We start from the raw sequence: 17958 nt of genomic DNA, 5'->3' as shown, positions 1-17958 counted from the left end.
AGGAGAAACACATTCTTCCTGCACAGAAGGGACATGATCCTCAGGCAGCCAACGCTTTATTGCTAAGGTCTCTGTACACAGCTTGAAGGGCTGGGATTACCTGTTTCATGACAGGCTCCGATACAAGCTCCATCTAGGTGGTGATATTGCAGCCACAGTTTCTCCTTTTTCTTAAAAAGGGGATGTTTCTAACCTGGCAGGGGCTGAGGGAAAATTCACTAAACTCTTTGAGGATCAAGAACACCTTGCAAGTGATGACATGTATTAGCAGACAAACTAAAATCCAAATCTCGGACCCACAGGATTTCACAAAGCTGAACACTTCCCTATCGGGTACTGATGATATCGCCCTGGCCAAGGCGCAGCCTGTGTTATCAGAGTTTCTCTTGCTAGTACTGGTAGCCATCTCCCAGTACCAGAGAAATCCCCTCATTTAGTACACATTGCCCCTTAATTGTTTTATTGTCATCACATGCACTGCTTGGGACTACACCTGCCTGGTGTGCCTGCCCACAGCTGTGCAAACTTGCTTTTGTGCAAGGAAGGCTCCAGGGAGGCAATATGGACAGACAAAGAACCGGGAAGGACAGGGACATTCATGGCTGAACAGCTACAACTCGACTAAAACAACATTAAGGGCAAGCTCCCTCCCTCCCTGCTCCATCCCAAGGACCCTGGTAGCACAGAGTGGCCAACAGTTTGGCTTAGATACACTGGCTCATATGTCACGAGCCACCTTTGTTGGCCCCTTCTGTACTTGGACAGATCAGCTCCAGTATTTAGACCGAGATGCTTCTGTCTGGTCTTCCCTAACAGCGTTCCCTTGGCAGTGGCAAAGCCACCACAACACCCTCTCATTCACCTTATGTCCATCACCTTTTCTCAAACAAAAAAGCCGGCAACCCACAGCCAAGATGGACCAAAGAAGTCACAAAGGGCTGGGAGTCATTGGGTCAGCTGCAACCCTGTGACACTGGTAGTGGAAGAGGACAGGAGACTTGTGGAGATGCAGAGAATGAGGGGGAAAATTAATGTTTTAAAAATGGGAGGGAAGAAGAGGGGGTAGAAAGAGATGTCTAACACTGAGAACAAGGAAGTGGCTGAGGTTGAGGTGACTTGAGCTCAGAATCAGGTCTCAGGAAGACTTCTGGCTTGTCTGCTTCATGCTACGTATGTATACACACAGTGGGTGCGTCTACACATGCATTTATGCCAACTTAAAATTTACTGCACAATAAGTTACTGCACAGTCAGTGGGAATAGGCTGGCATCTACATATGCAGGCGTTAAACCGCATTAAACATTGTGTGTGGACTGACTTGGGACTAAAGTTAGTTCTAAGCATGTCAATGAACATCGCTCCCTGCTACAGAGCGAGCAGCCTGGGAGGGCTACTGGAGAAGCGCATCTCAAGGGTACTCAAACAGCAAGCTAGGAAGAAAAAATGTGCTCACCTATAGCCAAATTCTTCCTCTGTGCAACTCCACTGGCTACAGTGAGGTTTTTCAATGAATTAATTTGGCCCCAGTCTTTGGACGTTTTAGGCTGCACCCCCAAAAGTCACAGCCACAGAAGTTATCCTAAAATAAACATTGTGGCACCAGGCTGAAATACAAACTCGGAAATGCAGGTTTGGGAAGACATTCAAGATGCCAAAGCTGGCTGCAGCGCATTCCAGGTTAGATATCATCTCAGTACAGACGACTGTGAAGTCCCAGTTTTCATGACAGAGCTACTGCAGTTACAAGACCCCTCGCAGCTCCCTCGGGGCAGTCCACAAGCAGCAAGGCACCATTTGATGCTGGTTCTAACAACTGCCCTGGAAACTGTAACTAGAGACCACTGAGTGCAAAAGACTGATAAGTAAATATGAGGTCCTAACTCTAGAAGTACAAGTTTCCTCCAAATGTTTGGGCTCACTTTAAAGTTGACATCCAGCCAAAGACACCACTTTGGGATACGAAAGAATGAACACATTCTTTGCAACAGTTCCTTCCAGGAGTGCCAACCAAGTGCCACACACGTACATCAAGTTTGGCCATTTTCTGTATTAAAAACTATGAGCAACAAGATACTAAAAGAGTTCGGGATGCTAGAGGGTCATCATAAAATAAGAGCCCCTAAGCAACCCCTAACATTTCACATCAAACCAAACCAAACACCAAAGGCATTTATACATATGCTCTGGGAGGGGGGGATGGGGACGGGAACACTTCAATTAGAGCAGCGCCAAGACCACCTGAAGCATCTCATGTATCAGCTGAAAAATGGCAGCAGGGGTGCTTTAACTAAAGTTTGTCAAATTAGCAGCCTCTCTGCATGTGTATAGGCACCCCAAAAGACCAAATCCTCAACCACTACAATGCACCACAGGGAGAAAGGGAGGGAGGGACGGGAGAAGGAAAGACCAGGGACACAATAGCTGGGGCCTCTGCATGGAAGGAATTTGTTAGGTGAAATATGCTCAGACGACTTTTGGATGTGAAAGTCACTTAGACACCTCTTAATACTGGCAGTTGTTTCAAAGGCACTTCAGGATACGCAGCAACGATTCTCTTCTGGGAAGTAAAATAAGACAAATTAAATCAATCAATCAATCAATCAGAGCTCATCTGTTTAACTTCTAATGGTAGGGATGCACTATCCTTTCACATCCTTTCCTCTCCCCCTCTTGCTACCCTGGATAGCTTCCCCCACCATTACTCTGGTTTCTAGTCAAACATTTGAACTACTTAAGAGAGACTCTTAACTGTCAAGCATCCTCACTCCTCTTACTTTGGCAACAGAAGTCATTTGGTATTCCCACCCTGGTGCAAAACCATTCCAGAATCCCTGGCTTTAATATGAAGCTTAATACTTTTCCTCCCTCTCCCATAGTTTAATATTATATGCAGAGCTGAGCTAGTTTCTGATAAGCAGGGATACATTATTTGTTGGTCACGGAGACTCGGTAAGCCAGGTATGTTTCAGTCAAAAGTGACCCAGGTCAGCGTTCTCCCCGAAGAGTGAAAGAGGTTTTTGATTTGTTGTCTCGGCTAACCCTGATCTTCAATTTGGCTCGTTAGTCAACACTGGGTAGGACCCCAACTCTCAGACACCCTTTTAAGGAAGGCACCTCTGTACTGAACAGGTTATGACCAATCTTTGTATGACAGGAGTAGAACAGCAGAAAAGAAAGGTCTTGGCACAGCCAAGGAGTTTCAAGACCAGTTTTACTGCATATTATCCACCTTTGTCCCCCACACCTTTCACCTCACATGTGCTCCTTTCAGATGACCTCCTTGAGAAAGGAGCCCATGCTGCTTAAGTTGTACCTTTCACCGGGTTCACCTTTTCACAGCAACTTGGCCTACAAACCAGTTTTCCCCACTCCTAGTGAATAATTTTAGCTTTGCTACTTAGAGACTAAGGAAATAAAGATTCTATAACTCCATATAGATATTCTGGATACACCTGTATCATTGTAGCATCTGACTGCTGATAATCAATAGATTTAAAAAAAAAAAGGAGGTAAGATTATAATGAAGAGACATTGATAACTAAGGGTCTTGCAATCGAGAGCCATGAAATAATGTACCAGTCACTCTGGTACAATGTTATGGTCACACACCTAAAGCTGGACTGCAATGAGTTTGTGAGAAGACTGCTTCTTGTGTGCAGCCCTGGTAAAGCCATAAATCCAGAAATCTGGCACTTCAGACAAATTAACCCACTATACTAATCACATCATGATAAGCATATGCAGCCCCAATTACATACACCCCAAATAGTCAAATCCATCCCTCTTGCTCAACTACCATTCCCCACCCCTGCCAACATGATTTCCACCTCCGATCCCCTGCTTGAAGTTTTAACTTTATTTCTTCTCCATCTCATGTTTCACCTTCCAGCTCTCCTCCCTGAGATTCCCCACCATATCTGCTTTCTCTCCATCTCCTCCCTTGGCCCCCAAGCACAGACCCCAACCGTCCCATGACTAAACAGCCATGGCTAGAGCAACACTACACAAGCGTGTAGGACAACGCTCTAGCCTTATCACTTCAGTTGTGAGCAAGGTAGAGACTATGATCCAGACGCAGCTGACATCTTGAAGCACTCTCTACACCTGGGCTCCTTATTAAAGTTGTCCAAACCTGTCACTAAGGAATTCTGCCTACAAAGGGGGAAGGAACAGGGGAGCATCTCCCTCTTTTCAGGCTCCAACCCCTGTTCCAGCCAGGATCGGGAGGCACATATACTGGAGCCCAGGAGGAGAAGAACTGAAATCAGCAATTGCCTGTCCTTGTCCTTGCAGCATATATAATGAAGAAGTCAAGAAAGGTTCCTTCATCCCCAGAAAACTTCCCCAAGTTGGTGACATGACACCAAATTCTGTCTTCCCAACTCATCAGTAGCAGGCTCCCGGGAAGACCAGGGATCTCTCTGGAAGGTTCAAAGGGCGCAGGGTATCTTGAATGTTTCACTGAAGGTTTCCTCCCATTTATCAGATGACAGAGAGAAAAAGGTGTTTGCAGAATCAAAGTCTAACGATTCCTTCCCCGCTCGGCTTCTGGGATTTCCATATTCTTGCTATTTGCTGATGCACCATAATCCCACCAGCTCTTCAGCCAAGAGACACAAGAGAAAGGAGGCCCGAACTTGGGCCATGCAGAGAAATGAGCAAGGCTGTAAGAAAAGCTTTGGGGTCTCCTTCAGATACCAGAAAAAACCTGCTTCTTGCCTAGTTACCTCTGAGCACGGCTGACCGCTCATAATCCTGCTACCAATGACTGCTAGCAATTCTCTTCTAAGTGCTTTACAGTGAACTGGAAGACGTGGAAGCATCTATAGTTCGTGCCTATGACATTTGGGTTTTAGTGATGGGCACTCACAGGGTATGATAATATGAAGCTGATAAAATTATATTTGTCCCTAAAAACCAGATCAGCTGCATCATAAAACCTAGCGAGCTTTACTCCATCTATTAATGGATGTAAAACTCGGCTAACAAATAGCAACAACTTTATTACCATATCGGTCTACCAAAATTGCCACTTTACTAAAAGGCAAGGAAGTCATCTCAGTGCCATGCTTGGGTTCTTTTCATGCCACAGTGACCACATCCTTCCAGCAACACTAGAAACTAAAATGTTAAGTAGAAGAACTGCTGCTTTCTTTATAACCTTGGACTTTCTTCTGAATAAATCTAGTTTACATTTAATTCTGAGAAGCAGCAAACCTGCTTTCAGAAAATGTTGTCCTAATAAAACTTCAAAGCTCAGCTTTGTAAATCAGCTTTACAAGTGGTTTCTTTTCTGTCAATGGGCCACCTTTTCTCAGGAGCCAGCATTTATGAGAGAAATTAAAAGCAACTAAAAAGCATTTCTAAGCATATCACTAAGGCGTTCTGATTTACGGGGTGTGCATGTTCGGACAGCATCCCCTTGCCTCTCACAGGCACATCTCCTCATTCCCATTCTCTGTGCCTCTGCTACCCAGATTCTTGCAAATACGTGAGCTACTTCAACCTGTCCTTCACTATTCAACAGACTGCAGGGCAACTCCTGATCCTTTTACTTGACTTCTAATTCAGGAAAACATCTCTAAGAGAAAGCACTTCAATACATACTCAAGTCCCACAGAAGCAAAAATGCTTGTCAAGGCCACTTTTCAGTACCCTCCTGAACAAGGGCTTCATGCATCTGGACTTCAGAATTTGGTTATTATGTATTAGTAGTTTCTTGTCTGCCAGCTAACACCACTTTGTTTTCTTAAAATGAATCCTGCACTATAAAAACCAATATACACATTCCCACCAAATTAAAGTTGGTTTCCTAAAGGTTAAAAGCTATACAGAATTTATAATCACAGTCCGATATACATGAAGTCTTCTAGCCACCAAAATATTACAGAAGCCTGGAGTCACTACAAAGTAAGAAAACCATCACTGCGGCTCTCTGCAGTTTTAAACTTTCCCACTGAATAACCGGTGGGTAAGAGGCATTGTTGCATTAGTCGCATCTTGCCGCGATGGAGAAGCAGTTACTGTTTTTTTGGTTTATTTTTAAGATACGGCTAAATCTAAGTGCATTAAATATAGGAGGCATTATTTTACGGTTAGGGCTCCCAGGCTCTGGAATGGGCTCCCAAGGGAGGTGGTGCTCTCCCCGCTACCTTGGGGCTCTTCAAGAGCAGGTTGGATAGATATCTGACTGGGGTATTATGAGCCCAGCACTCGTTCCTGCCCAGGGCAAGGGGTCGGACTTGATGATCTGTTCAGATCCCTTCCGACCCTAGAAACTATGAAACTATAAATAAAAATTAGGATTTTCCACCATAAAGATTAAAAGGCAGCTAATAAATGCAAATTAACTTTAACCAAACAAACAAAGCCCATAATAAAAAGGTGTCAGGGCATTCTCTTAAATCAGCCGAACCACAGAGAACATCAGGGAAGGAGAAATTCCTGAGCATCACAGTATTTGGGCACCCAATCCACAATTTCCCTATCGGAATCGCTACACTATTTATGGACCCCATTGCCCTTTCAGGATAAAGAAAATGTATATTTTGAGCACAACTTTTTTGTTCTTTCAACTAGCAACTGCTTTCAGGCAGCAAAGAAGAACAAGTCTAATCTAGATGTATTTCCTCGTACTCTGACTCAAGTTTTTAGAGAGCAGGTCCAAGAAGAAGGTGGCTTTCTTTTTTTCCCCACTCTGTATGCCTGCCTGTACTTGAAAGCAGCTCTGTTTAATTGCTGAATGGGTTAAAATGAAAATTTCACTGCATACTAGACAGTCTGCTGCGAGCAGACAGAAAAAAACACTGAGTCAGGGACCTAATAGTGGACAATTTTGAAAATTATAGGGTGTGTCAATAATGGAGATAACAGTGAAACTCAAAAGGAATAATCTCAAATAATAGGAAAAATGAGCAACTGCCAGCAACAAAACCATTAGTATCAGGGCTTTTATCTTTGCCACAGCTAACGCTGGAGCTGGAGACAAACTTAAAGACACTACAGACAGAACATGATGGAAGTCGAAACGTGAAGCTATCCCCATCCGTCTACAACGCGGGAGGCTGCAAGCAGCATGGAGCTCACCACACAATTGCCGGAAATAAATTATGAGAAACAACTACAGCCTCTGCCTTTTGTCCATATTTTTAGCTGCTTCCATGTGCACGCCATTAATAAAAACCACATCCAAACGGGAAACAAAAAGGCCCTCCACCGATATGCACGCATTTTCACTCCTCTTGTGACAACTTACGTGGCACATTGCCTTTGCTTAGAGTAGAGGGTTCTCGAAGCGTGTTTGCTTGATCTTGGCCACGACTATCTTCCACCTATGGTTTCACTAGGTAACACTGTATTTACTCAAATCCAAGACAAGGTTCCCCCCCCCACCCCACACACACACAGTAAGGGAGGGAGCCTGGTCTTGGATCAGACTACTGGGGCCCAAGCCAGAGCTGCTGGGGTAGCTCGAGCAACGCAAGGGATGTGTAGCACGGGGAGCTTTTAACACAGTTTCTAACATGCTTTGGCCTGGGCTACGCTGACTAAGATGACCAAACTGAAACCCTATTTACAAGTTCCCAGGCAAGGCCAGTATTATAATGGTGGTAACTGGCAGGTCTTGTTCTAACCCAGACAGGAATCGTGCAGTGAAGCTGCGCAGAGTGGAGGAGATCAAGACTGTACCTAGCCGAAGGGGAATGAGGGGCAAGGAAGGGGGGAGTGAAACCCCCGAAAGCAACCTCTGCTTTAAACGAAACAGTGGAGACCAATTCTACTGATAACAGCCTTTATCACTAAGGAAAAAAAAAAAGGCTTCACAGAGATGAAACACTGGTAGCAATAGGAATATGAGTTGTGAAGCACATAATAGCACTCCAAGTGCTGTCCGAATGGCCACTCCAGCATGTGGATAAATACCGTGACCCTCAATTAAAAGACAGGGAAACTTAAGCAAAGAAATGAAGCAGTTCACCCGAGGTCATGGAGAGTCCCTGTCAAAAATCAGGGCTCAAGGCAAGGCGTGCCCAAGCCCCGTGCGTAGCTGTCCTCTGCCTTATCCAGCCTGACAGATGTCCCGACTGCAACTGCTGAAGTCAGAGCCACACAAAGACGGGGGCTCCACTAGCCTAGGCCACGAGTATGATGGAAGACGGAAAGCCCAGTTGACAGCAACAGTACGTGTACCAGGAAAATGGTCTTAAGACAATTTCCTTTACAGAAATAATCCCAGACAGTGCAAGAAAAGACGCACCAGAGAGCAAAAGACGAGGAATGAGGCAGTCTCGGTACTAGTCCACCTTGCTCATGCCAGGAAGGATCTCGGGCATCTCTCTGCACCCTTCAGCCTTTGTTTGCCCAGTGACTTCCAGGAAGTAACTACAGTAATTGAACCGGAGCAAAGCAAGCAATGCAGTGAAGCAGCAGCCAGGACTACCGTTGTCATCCACCTGCCGTTTTCAGGTTAGAATAATAGTTAGGTTTGAATGACAAGAATAAAAACAACTCAGTTGGACCTCACCAATTCACAGCTGCGACTGGGAAGTGAATCAGCAGCGGGTTAGGCATGTCTGCAAAGCAGACAGTCAGACAGGGAGGAGAAGGCAATCTCTGCTCTGAAAACAGGCGGGAGCGGGGTGTGGTGATAACCGTCAAGCAAGAATTCAGGCAGGCTTACCAATGGGCAAAGCACTTTTCATTCAGGCTCACACTCAAGGGTTTCCTTTTTTGTTTTTACTTTGCAAAACATGCAGCAAAAAGCATCAGAGAGCACAATCAACCCTGGGTACCTGCCCCCCTTACACAGTACAGAAAAGAGCCTGGGCGTGGAGAAATGATGGAAACATCACGAATCATGGGCGAGTGAAGAAGCCAGCCAAATCCACATCCTTCCCCTGAGCTGCCAAGAACCTGCATGCAACTATTTTGCAAATGTAGTTCCTCAAACCTTCCAGGAGAAGCGGCTGGACAGCGGGGAAGTCTCCCCATGCATCAAAAAGGTCAAACCTCAAGGCGCAGCAATTTTGTCTCCCTGTCACCCCCAAGAGACCGCAAGAGCGTGAGGAAAGCAAGGGCAACATGCATCGTGCCACAGCCCCGAGAACCTGCGTGGGAGATGCTCTGGCAGTCTGATCAGGGACTCATGCTTGGGTTAGTTCCCCATGAACCCCTGGCCAAACCAGCTATGCCTCACCCCTGCAATGCTGCCATCCCCTATTAACTGATGGGGAGGCCTGTGGCAATAAGACCCCAGTAGCATATTCAGGGCAAGTTTATCCATGCCCCACCCCCCTGGACTCCAGCTCGCCCCTAAACACACAGTGGGGCTGTCAACGGGGCAGGAACAGTCAGCCTGGGAAGTTCATACTGCTCCAACTGACAAAGAAACCCCAAGATAAATTCATAATGGAAACCCTGAACCAACCTTAACTATAGCACGCCATAATCTGATCTGCGTGTGAACTAACTCCCACCGTCTCAATGGTATTTATCTTACTTTAACTCCTGTTACAAAGGGGTTGAGTCACAGAGCAGTGTTAGCCAAGTCGCAAAAGTGCAAGGCTTGCTAAAACTCTGCTCAAGGATAAACAGGCTCTGTCCTAAACCAGGTTATGAGCAAGGTGCTCCACGGGCACTTTGCTAGCCAGACTTCAGATCCTCCGGACAATGGCGTTTTCCTCCACGCCGCAGAGAACAGGACAGTCCTGCCAAAGGGACTAGAAAAGCAAAGCACTGCTCTTCAGTTCATGGTAACACGTATTAACCGGGCCCCAAGAAACCCGATACGTTAGCAACCCCATGTACGGCAAGCGACCCAATCAGACTGCAGCGTGTCAGGAGAAAAGGAAAAGCATATACTCTGCATGCAGATTAGTCCCGAAACTGGGTCACTTCTTGCTTTTGGGGGGTGGGGGAGAGGAAAAGGAAAGGGGGACTTCTTTTTCAGACCCTTTTGGGCCTTCACCCAGAGTTTAAACCTACCTGGCGCAGCGTGGCAATTTTTACAGCTGTCCAAGCTGCTCAAACGATGCTGACACGGGCAGTGTGAAAGCATATTGCATGGACAGGGCGGGTAGTTCTTAGAATTCAGTTCACGAGCTACTTACCGGTTCTTTTCTAGTTCATTGTGCGTAGACCTGGAAGAGAAACAAAAATTTGGATTAGCCTCCTGTGACCTCGCCACACGACAGTCCAATTGCTGCGAGCTGCAAACGCTCCCCGCAGTGCATCCCAGCACGCCAGCAGCTACCGGTGTGCACAGCCGCCACGCTGCCCCCTCTCTCGCACCGCTATCTGGAAGCCTAGGGCTTTCGCTCAGATTTGCAAGAAATTTGCCCCCCAGATTGAAGGGGGGCGGGAAGTGTTTGCAAGCCAAAAAGGAAGGAAATGGTGCGAAGAACAGATGAAGAGTCAGGAGCCCTAGAGAAGCTATTTACCGCTGCTGTGCTTCAGTCTGCCCATCTATTGATATCACCTCTCACACTGGGGTATTCTGAGACTTAATTAACATGCATAAAATACTTGGAGATTTTTAGCGGCGAGCTGCTCTGAAAGACAAGCCCATACAAGCCAGACGGTGGGTGGCTAGTTAGATTTGTCCCACGTGCTGTCAGGACCCAAAATATAACTCGGCATTTGGACCCACGAAGGCAGAATGTACTTATGTAAGGACACGAGGAAACAGCATTTTTTCTGCCCTCCTTGCAAGCGATACCCTCTCTCAAGATGCTTCCAAGCATCACGGGCGCTCGAGGATGACTCACCACCTCACCTCCAGCACCGCTGACAATCAAGAGATGCCAGCACCACCACACACTTGCTTATGGTCGGCCATCTGTGCCCTCGAAAAAGGGCGCTCACTTGTATCACTAGATAGGCCCTGAAAATGTGGACCCTTGTTTTTATACCCGTCTATGCAGCAACAACCTCCTGCTGAGAAATGAAACTGGTTAGAAACAAAAGAAAAGGCTTGCCTATTTTTCCCCTAATCTATGACAACTGCAGAAAAAGCTGTGTTTTAAAAAAAACCTTCCAGGGCTTACAATCTTCGGCGTTAGTAACACAAGCGAGGTTGTTAAGGATAATTAAATAAAATATAGACGGATTGAAATTCGCAATGCAGCGAATTTCACTATACGGTTACCTTAAAATAAGGGCAAAGGAGTCAAGCATTTAATAAAAAAGGATCTATTTTCTGTAATTTGGCATCGCATTTCTTCTGGAGCTCGGAGAAGATTATCCTCTACCCCCCGCCCATCTGGAGGATCCCGCAGGGATTTCTACAATTAGGGAACTGACTGGAGGACCCACTCCAAGGGAAACCCAGGAATAATTAAGCTTGTCTCAAAAACGGAAAGGGGGGGGGGGGTTAGGTTAAAGCAGGCTGAACAGGTGTTAAAAGCTCAGTAAAGACCACGAACAAACCTACATCCACTTGGGAAACAGAACATAGTTTAACAGAACGAGGCCCCTGAGGACTGCAGATTAACGAGGCATCATTGGGACTTGCAGACAGATGAACACGGGCTTTAACGGCACATCAGTACTGTCCTTGTTTGGCAATGGCTCTTAAAGGCACAGTGCACCACACTTAAAAAGCTCCCAGAGTAGCCGTTTTCATTTGTCAGCGCGCCAATGTCTGCAAAGCCCGAGAAAGGTCCCCTCAACACTGCACCCTAGTTAAGGAGTTACTGCTGGTTCTTTGCTTTTCTGTGCATCTTCTGATCATTGACGAATCCAGAAGCCCCAGGCTCGTGTTTCAAACAGTAGCCTCTAGTTAGCACTCAGCAATTTAGAGATACTCAAGCCACCTGCACGTGCAGCATGCATGAAAGTCTAAAGGGGAACTGTCTGCACTGCAAGGGGAATGGCACCTCCAAGTCGGGACAGCGTCTGCCATGGTCTGTGCCATCCTCATAGACCCTGGCCTGGACAGCGGCACTGCTCGGGGAAGACGCGGAGCTGCTAGCCTCAGTTCTGTGGAACCTGTGACCCTATTCGTCTTTGCAACCAGCACAGGAGGCCTGAGCATGGAAGTACTTCATTTGGCATTGGAGCTGCACCCCAGCCCAGTGCTCTGGCCTCAAGCATGCAGGGGATTTTCATGCCCATTGAGTCCAGGTGTCTTTTACCTATGTAACGCCAAACTGCTTGGCCTGCATATATGAAATGACTTTCACTTTTGGCCGCACAAGTTATTGACCTTAAACCCGCAAAACCCATTTGGCCATGCTACCTAAAACGGAGCCAGGGTACACATCCCCTCCCTTGCACACCAAACCCACCCCTTAAAAAACCTGACCCCAAGTTCTTTGGATCATTTTATTAGTCTTATTTACTGTACGTTCCTGCAGGAGACTTTGTACCCTTCCTGGCTATTACATTAACAGCTATAAAGCCAAAGATATGCAATGGACTGAATTCCTATATTATAATCGAGCCAATTATAAAGGCCAGCACTGAAAGAACAAAGTTTGGCTCACTGCTGTGAACAAAATTAAAACAGCAGGTTCCCCCTACTCCTCTCACACAGGAGACTCTTTATTACCTATCTTCTTTCCGACAAACAACACAATTGCAAGGGGTCACAGACGTTTCACCAAGCCAAGATATTTATGCTGTGACTTTTAACCATATCAGCAGTGCTAACTTTCCCACCGAAGCTGAATGCGGACAAAAGAATCTCAAGCAAACACCAAACATCCTGCTAGGTTGCTCCCTGGGTTACTAGCACTAGTTAAGATGAAGCAAACTGAAAACATTTTTTAAAATGTCAGGTGAGTTCAGATAATCCAAACTTTTTTTTTTTTTTTTTTTAATTATTCAGCCTGGACAATACACAGTGGAAACGCAGTAGTTTAATTTTTCACAACTTCTGACTATTGTCTTCTTCATCTTTGGGCTCTGTGTGTTACAAAGATTTCTTTGGATTTGAAACAGGCGCTCGTGACATTCAAATGGAGAAAAAAAAATAAAATACACGCATTCATGATTTTTTTTTTAAATGCAAGATTCTGTAAATAAAGCCCCCAAAACATAAATACTGGGTCTAAACTGACAATTGAATGATATTTAGAACAAAAATCTTTATTTCTCTGATGATGATCTCTCAAATGTATTTTAACAAAATTACTCTGTCTTTGCAGTAGCCGAATGTGGGCAATGCCTTTGTCCTCCTGCTTTACCTGTGGCAAATTAGGGGATATTTGGGGACATTGTGCCCGGTACCTGTGTTTGTGCAGTTTTCTGAACAGGTTGGACATACACTTGGATAGGATGATTTAGATAGGGATGATCCTGCCTTGATCAGGGTTGGACTAAATAACCTACCGAGGTCCTTTCCAGCCCTACTTTTCTGTGATTCTCTCTGATCGTCAGCTAGTAACCAGGACAAAGTCAGGCTATAAGATTATCAAACTAAAGGCAAACATTCAGAATTACAGAATACCCTTCTGATCAAACAACAAAATTATTATTGCATTACATAAAAAGAGACATCAGCCGCTTGATAATCTGAACATTTTTTATCTACAGGTACAAGCCACCATCAAGGTACTGTGCTACGACTACATAGGCAAGGTGCGTTTCTCTGGGTTGCATGCATGTGTCGCTTTGCATATTTGTCAGCGCTACGTGTAGAGTCGGCCTTGCTATTGCTAACAAGCAGTCGTATCACGGTCAGGCACTGAACTAAGCGAGTCCACATGCATGCCGCCACCCAGGCTAAGCACAAGGACATCTGCCACCAGCAGCAGGGGCCAGCAGGTACAGACAAATTCCTATTGAGACAAGAAGACCCCAGAATATTTGCTTTAATTTGTTTTATTTGACTATCCCAAATCCCCTGTTCCCAAACTTCCTTCTAAACATCAGCAAGGGAACAGGAAAATGCATTATAGTTTTAAAAAGACAAAACATGCTATAGAAATATATATACGGCTATATATGGTCATGGCAGAAAAGGGATTCAATACATTGGTCATTATGCAGAATCAATCTAATTGGCAATGCCCCTTTAAATCCGACTCAAGTGTTTAAATAAGGGGAAGGAAGGGCCCTACTTCAGACCATCTGGCCGGGGCTCATGGAGAGAGAATTAGAAGTTTCCCGCATAAGATGTTCAAGAAACAATTTGACAAAGAAAAAAAAATAAGAGAGCAGTCAGCCACTGGCTTGGTTACCAAGATGAAGCTAGAAAGGGAAGGGCTGGAATAACAGCTTCCCAATGCCTTTACTAACACAGAAGTCTAGCGAAGCATGCAAAATAACAATAGGACATGATTTGCCAAATATTGGAAACAATGACTATCGACCACTATCATTTACCAGCCAATTCCTCCCTGTTTGCAAGTTAGCTGCTATGCTCCAATATGTAACTTTATTTTAAGCCTGTTCCAATAAACTTAGAACAAGTTGCAGAGAATTCTTCTTATGAGCTATCATTTTTGTCCTCAGTTTAGCTCAATTTAATTAAAGTATGTTGAACCACAGCACTTGAAAGATGCATCAAAACAAGTCAATGTCAGGTCCAATTTATTCTCTCTAAACCAACAATTTCATGAATACCTCACTGCCTACCAACATACAGCAGGCAACATCTGGGAAAATACATGCTGTATTCTTTATAAAATCAACAGGATGTTTTAACCTCCACCCACAAAGGAGTGAAAATTATAGTAACACTTGTGATCCCAGCAGAGTCTTGACCAAAAATTTAATGCAAAACTCAGGTGCTTCAGGGCAAAGACACACCCTTCAAGTAGAGACGGAGTAGATGAGTATATGCAGTGAAGAAAACAAGGTTAGGGTAGGTCGAAACAGCATTGCAGGTAGACTACGGGGCTGCAATACTGGCTACAGACTGGAAGGCCAATGGGCGAGTTCAGGGCTTTGAATCATTGTACATATGGACCGTCAAGCTAGTGCAGTTGGAGGCCAGGGGACTCCCTCCCTAGTGCAAAGGTTTCTGTGCCACCATTTCACCCTGTACAAAGCTCTGCTCTGAGCTCCAGGATCAGGTTGCTCTTGATACCACACAAACACAGATCCAACCAAGACTGTTCTTGTCCCTCAAACCAAACACAAAAGCTATCCACCCGCCCCTCTCCCAATGCTAAGGTCTCTAACGAACGCTGTACACAATGAGCCCAGACACCGTTCCCATTAATAAAGTTACCCTGAAAGAGGAGAGCACTTTGGGAAGTTCAACGGCGCACGCAGACCGTTCCAATGTCTCCTCACCTTGGCCATGTCCTCTCAGTCTGGTCAGGTCACCCCAACACCTATGTCCCTCCACTGACTCCTCTTCTCTTTCACATCAAATATCAGCTGCTTCTTCTTGGCTTTACGGCCCTTTCCAATTTGGCCCCCACTATCCTCTCCGACGCCAGTCCTCAACTCTAACCTTCCACCACTCATCCACCACGTCCTCCAGCAAATGCCTCGATGCTTTCTTCCACCCCTTCAACGTGGATCAGCCTCTCCTTGAACAAATTCACAAGCCATTTCCAACTCCCTCCTCAAAACTGACCTCTCCTGGAAATTGCCAACTGATAATGAGGAGGTAGAAAGGAAGTAGAGATGCTGAGCAGCTCTCTCTCTAAATAAGCTGACCCCAAACTTGTGCACGTAAGTGCTAATCACATGCCGAGAGAAGTCGGAGTCATGCCACCGCACTCAACGACACAGACAAACACCCAGTCTATGGGCCATGGGCCTGATGCAAAACACGTGAACAGAAAGGTTTGGGATGAGGCCTGCCTCTGTTACTCCCACTTTCTACCTGCATTTGCTTTCTATACCTTATCCTGGGCTATAGCACCCTTGTAAGATGGTCCCTGCTACAACACATCTGCGCAGCACCTTGCACCTCCCTCATCTTGGCAGATGCCTCCAAGACCATTGTAATACAAGCAGTAAAAGCACAACCTGCGCATGAAATCCCAAATCTTTCCACCAACCTGGGAAAGTTCAAAGCTGGAATTTCAAAGGCAGCTCAGGGAGTTGTATGCCCCACTCAGCAGAGAAGAGGACACAGCCGCTGGCATCCGTGACTGTTCATTCATCTTTGGAAACCTCACTGGCTATTGACCCTCACCAGGGTACCCAAGCACCGCAGAAGATCTATGCTTACAGCACCACTGGGAGAGAAGCCAGTGCCATTCCTGCTCAGACAGGGGAGAAACCAAGACACAAGGAGACTAAGTGACTTTTCCCAATGTCACCCAGGGAATCTGTGCTGAAGCAAGGCCTCTGCAGTCCCTAGCCAGCACCTTAGCCACCGAGTCACCCTGCCACTCAGAGGGTAAGGGGTGAAATAACAGCACCATCGGATGCTCGGACCCAAGAGGGGAGATCGGAGGGGTGGCAAGCTGCCCAACGCGTTGCGGACTTTGAATAGGAAAATGAAAACCCCAAGCACATGTCCTCTCCTGATAATAAACAAGCCAACACTGCACTCAGACATTTCCACAAGGCACCAGAGAAGAATCGAGAGATAAAAGTAATATTATTCTACGGATAAAGCCCCGTTAGATAGGACACAGTGCACTGCCCACAGCTGGTGAAGGGGGGGTCCAAGCAGAGCGTGGCCCAGAGTCACGCAGTCAATTTGCCAGGGAGGTGGGGAAGGCTACGGACAGTGCTACTGTCCCATGTTATGCACCATACATCTCCCATGGAGGCTGGAAGACAGAGCTGGGGGCATCTGCATCCCTCCACACCACCACTTCCACACATTTTATCTGGGAGCCAGAGCACACCCTTAATTAGGCACACAATGAGGATTTCCCTGCAGGGGCCCACAGCCGGTGCGCCCTCCTCCTGCATGGTCAGGTCCTCAGTGCCTCCTCCCCTGGACAGTGCTGGGACACAGGCACTCTCCAGCCACCTGTGATCCCAACGCGTTGGGCATAACTGCCCTGCATAGCCACAGGGAAGGGTGCCCGCCAAATGAGCAGCTATTCAATATCTGGTTTTCTCCTCGCTGGCCTGCGTGTGGCCTCATGCCAAACCCTGCTCTGAACGCAGCATTCGTTTTCTCCTGGGCTTTTCTACAATGCTCACTGAGTGCAGAAACCAAGTGCTTCCCATATCCAAACACATTTATCCTCACAGCTCCCCATTTTATGTAAAGCAGGGGTTCCCACACTGTGGTATGCATACCCCTGTACACCAGACATCTCTGGGGGGCATGGGGGAGAAATTATGCAATAGTGGATTTAATTTTCATTTTAACTGGCACTTAAGGGCTAAAAATATAAACCGAATGCTGGTAGGGGTATGCGGCCAGCTGGTAGATCTGGAAGGGAGTATGCAAGAAGAAAAAGTTTGGGAACCTCTAATGTAGAAGAAAGCAGAGAGAGATCTAGATTTCCCAACAAACAGCAGGTATCCTGTTGGAAGCTGTGGAGACCTTCTTCTCCAGAGTATCTGTGTCCTGCAGCGCTTTGTATGTTCAGAGTACAGCTCCCAGCAGCTGCATGTGCCCAGCTTCAGGAAAGCAGACCCACGAGCTGGCACCCAGAGACTGAGGGACACACCACGAGTGAGCATGTGTGAAAAGTTAGGTGATCAGCCCAGCCTTCAAACAATTACATTCTCCAGCATAGGAGTCAACTGCCTTAGCATGACACCCTCCGCTCTTCTCCCTGCAAAACCATGCCTCGGTCACTAGACACCTTCCAATTTCTGCAGCACAAGAGGCAGGGGTCCTGTGGACAACCATCTCCTCCGTCACACAGCCACGGCTCCAAGGAGGCCAAGCTACAGTTGCACAGACGTGGTCTGATCAGGAGTCCTGGGTCCCATGCCAGGCCCTGGAGGTGAGCGTGCTCTAGCGGGCAGGCTCCTCTGGCTCATCCCTTCCAACCAGCCCCGATCCCGTCCTCTTCTCCATTCCTAACACCGCAGCTGCCTCCCATTTTCACTTAACCGGTCCCCATCCCTTTTCCAGA

General features: G+C 46.4%; 1 protein-coding gene across 1 annotated transcript in view; it reads right to left on the bottom strand.

Annotated features, from left to right (window-relative positions):
- MXI1 (MAX interactor 1, dimerization protein) overlaps positions 1 to 17958 on the bottom strand; it is a gene marked incomplete at its 5' end in the record, with an annotated part of 67829 nt that overhangs the window by 21542 nt on the left and 28329 nt on the right. The window contains one exon of the mRNA XM_019502156.1: positions 10111 to 10140. Within this exon, the coding sequence (XP_019357701.1) occupies positions 10111 to 10140 (30 nt within the window). The remainder of the gene's footprint in view (positions 1 to 10110; positions 10141 to 17958) is intronic.

The sequence above is a fragment of the Gavialis gangeticus genome, unplaced genomic scaffold (assembly GCF_001723915.1).
Source record: "Gavialis gangeticus isolate Ggan-Ray unplaced genomic scaffold, GavGan_comp1, whole genome shotgun sequence".
NCBI classification, from domain to species: Eukaryota; Metazoa; Chordata; order Crocodylia; family Gavialidae; genus Gavialis; species Gavialis gangeticus.
This window is presented reverse-complemented; position numbering and strand designations above follow the sequence as displayed.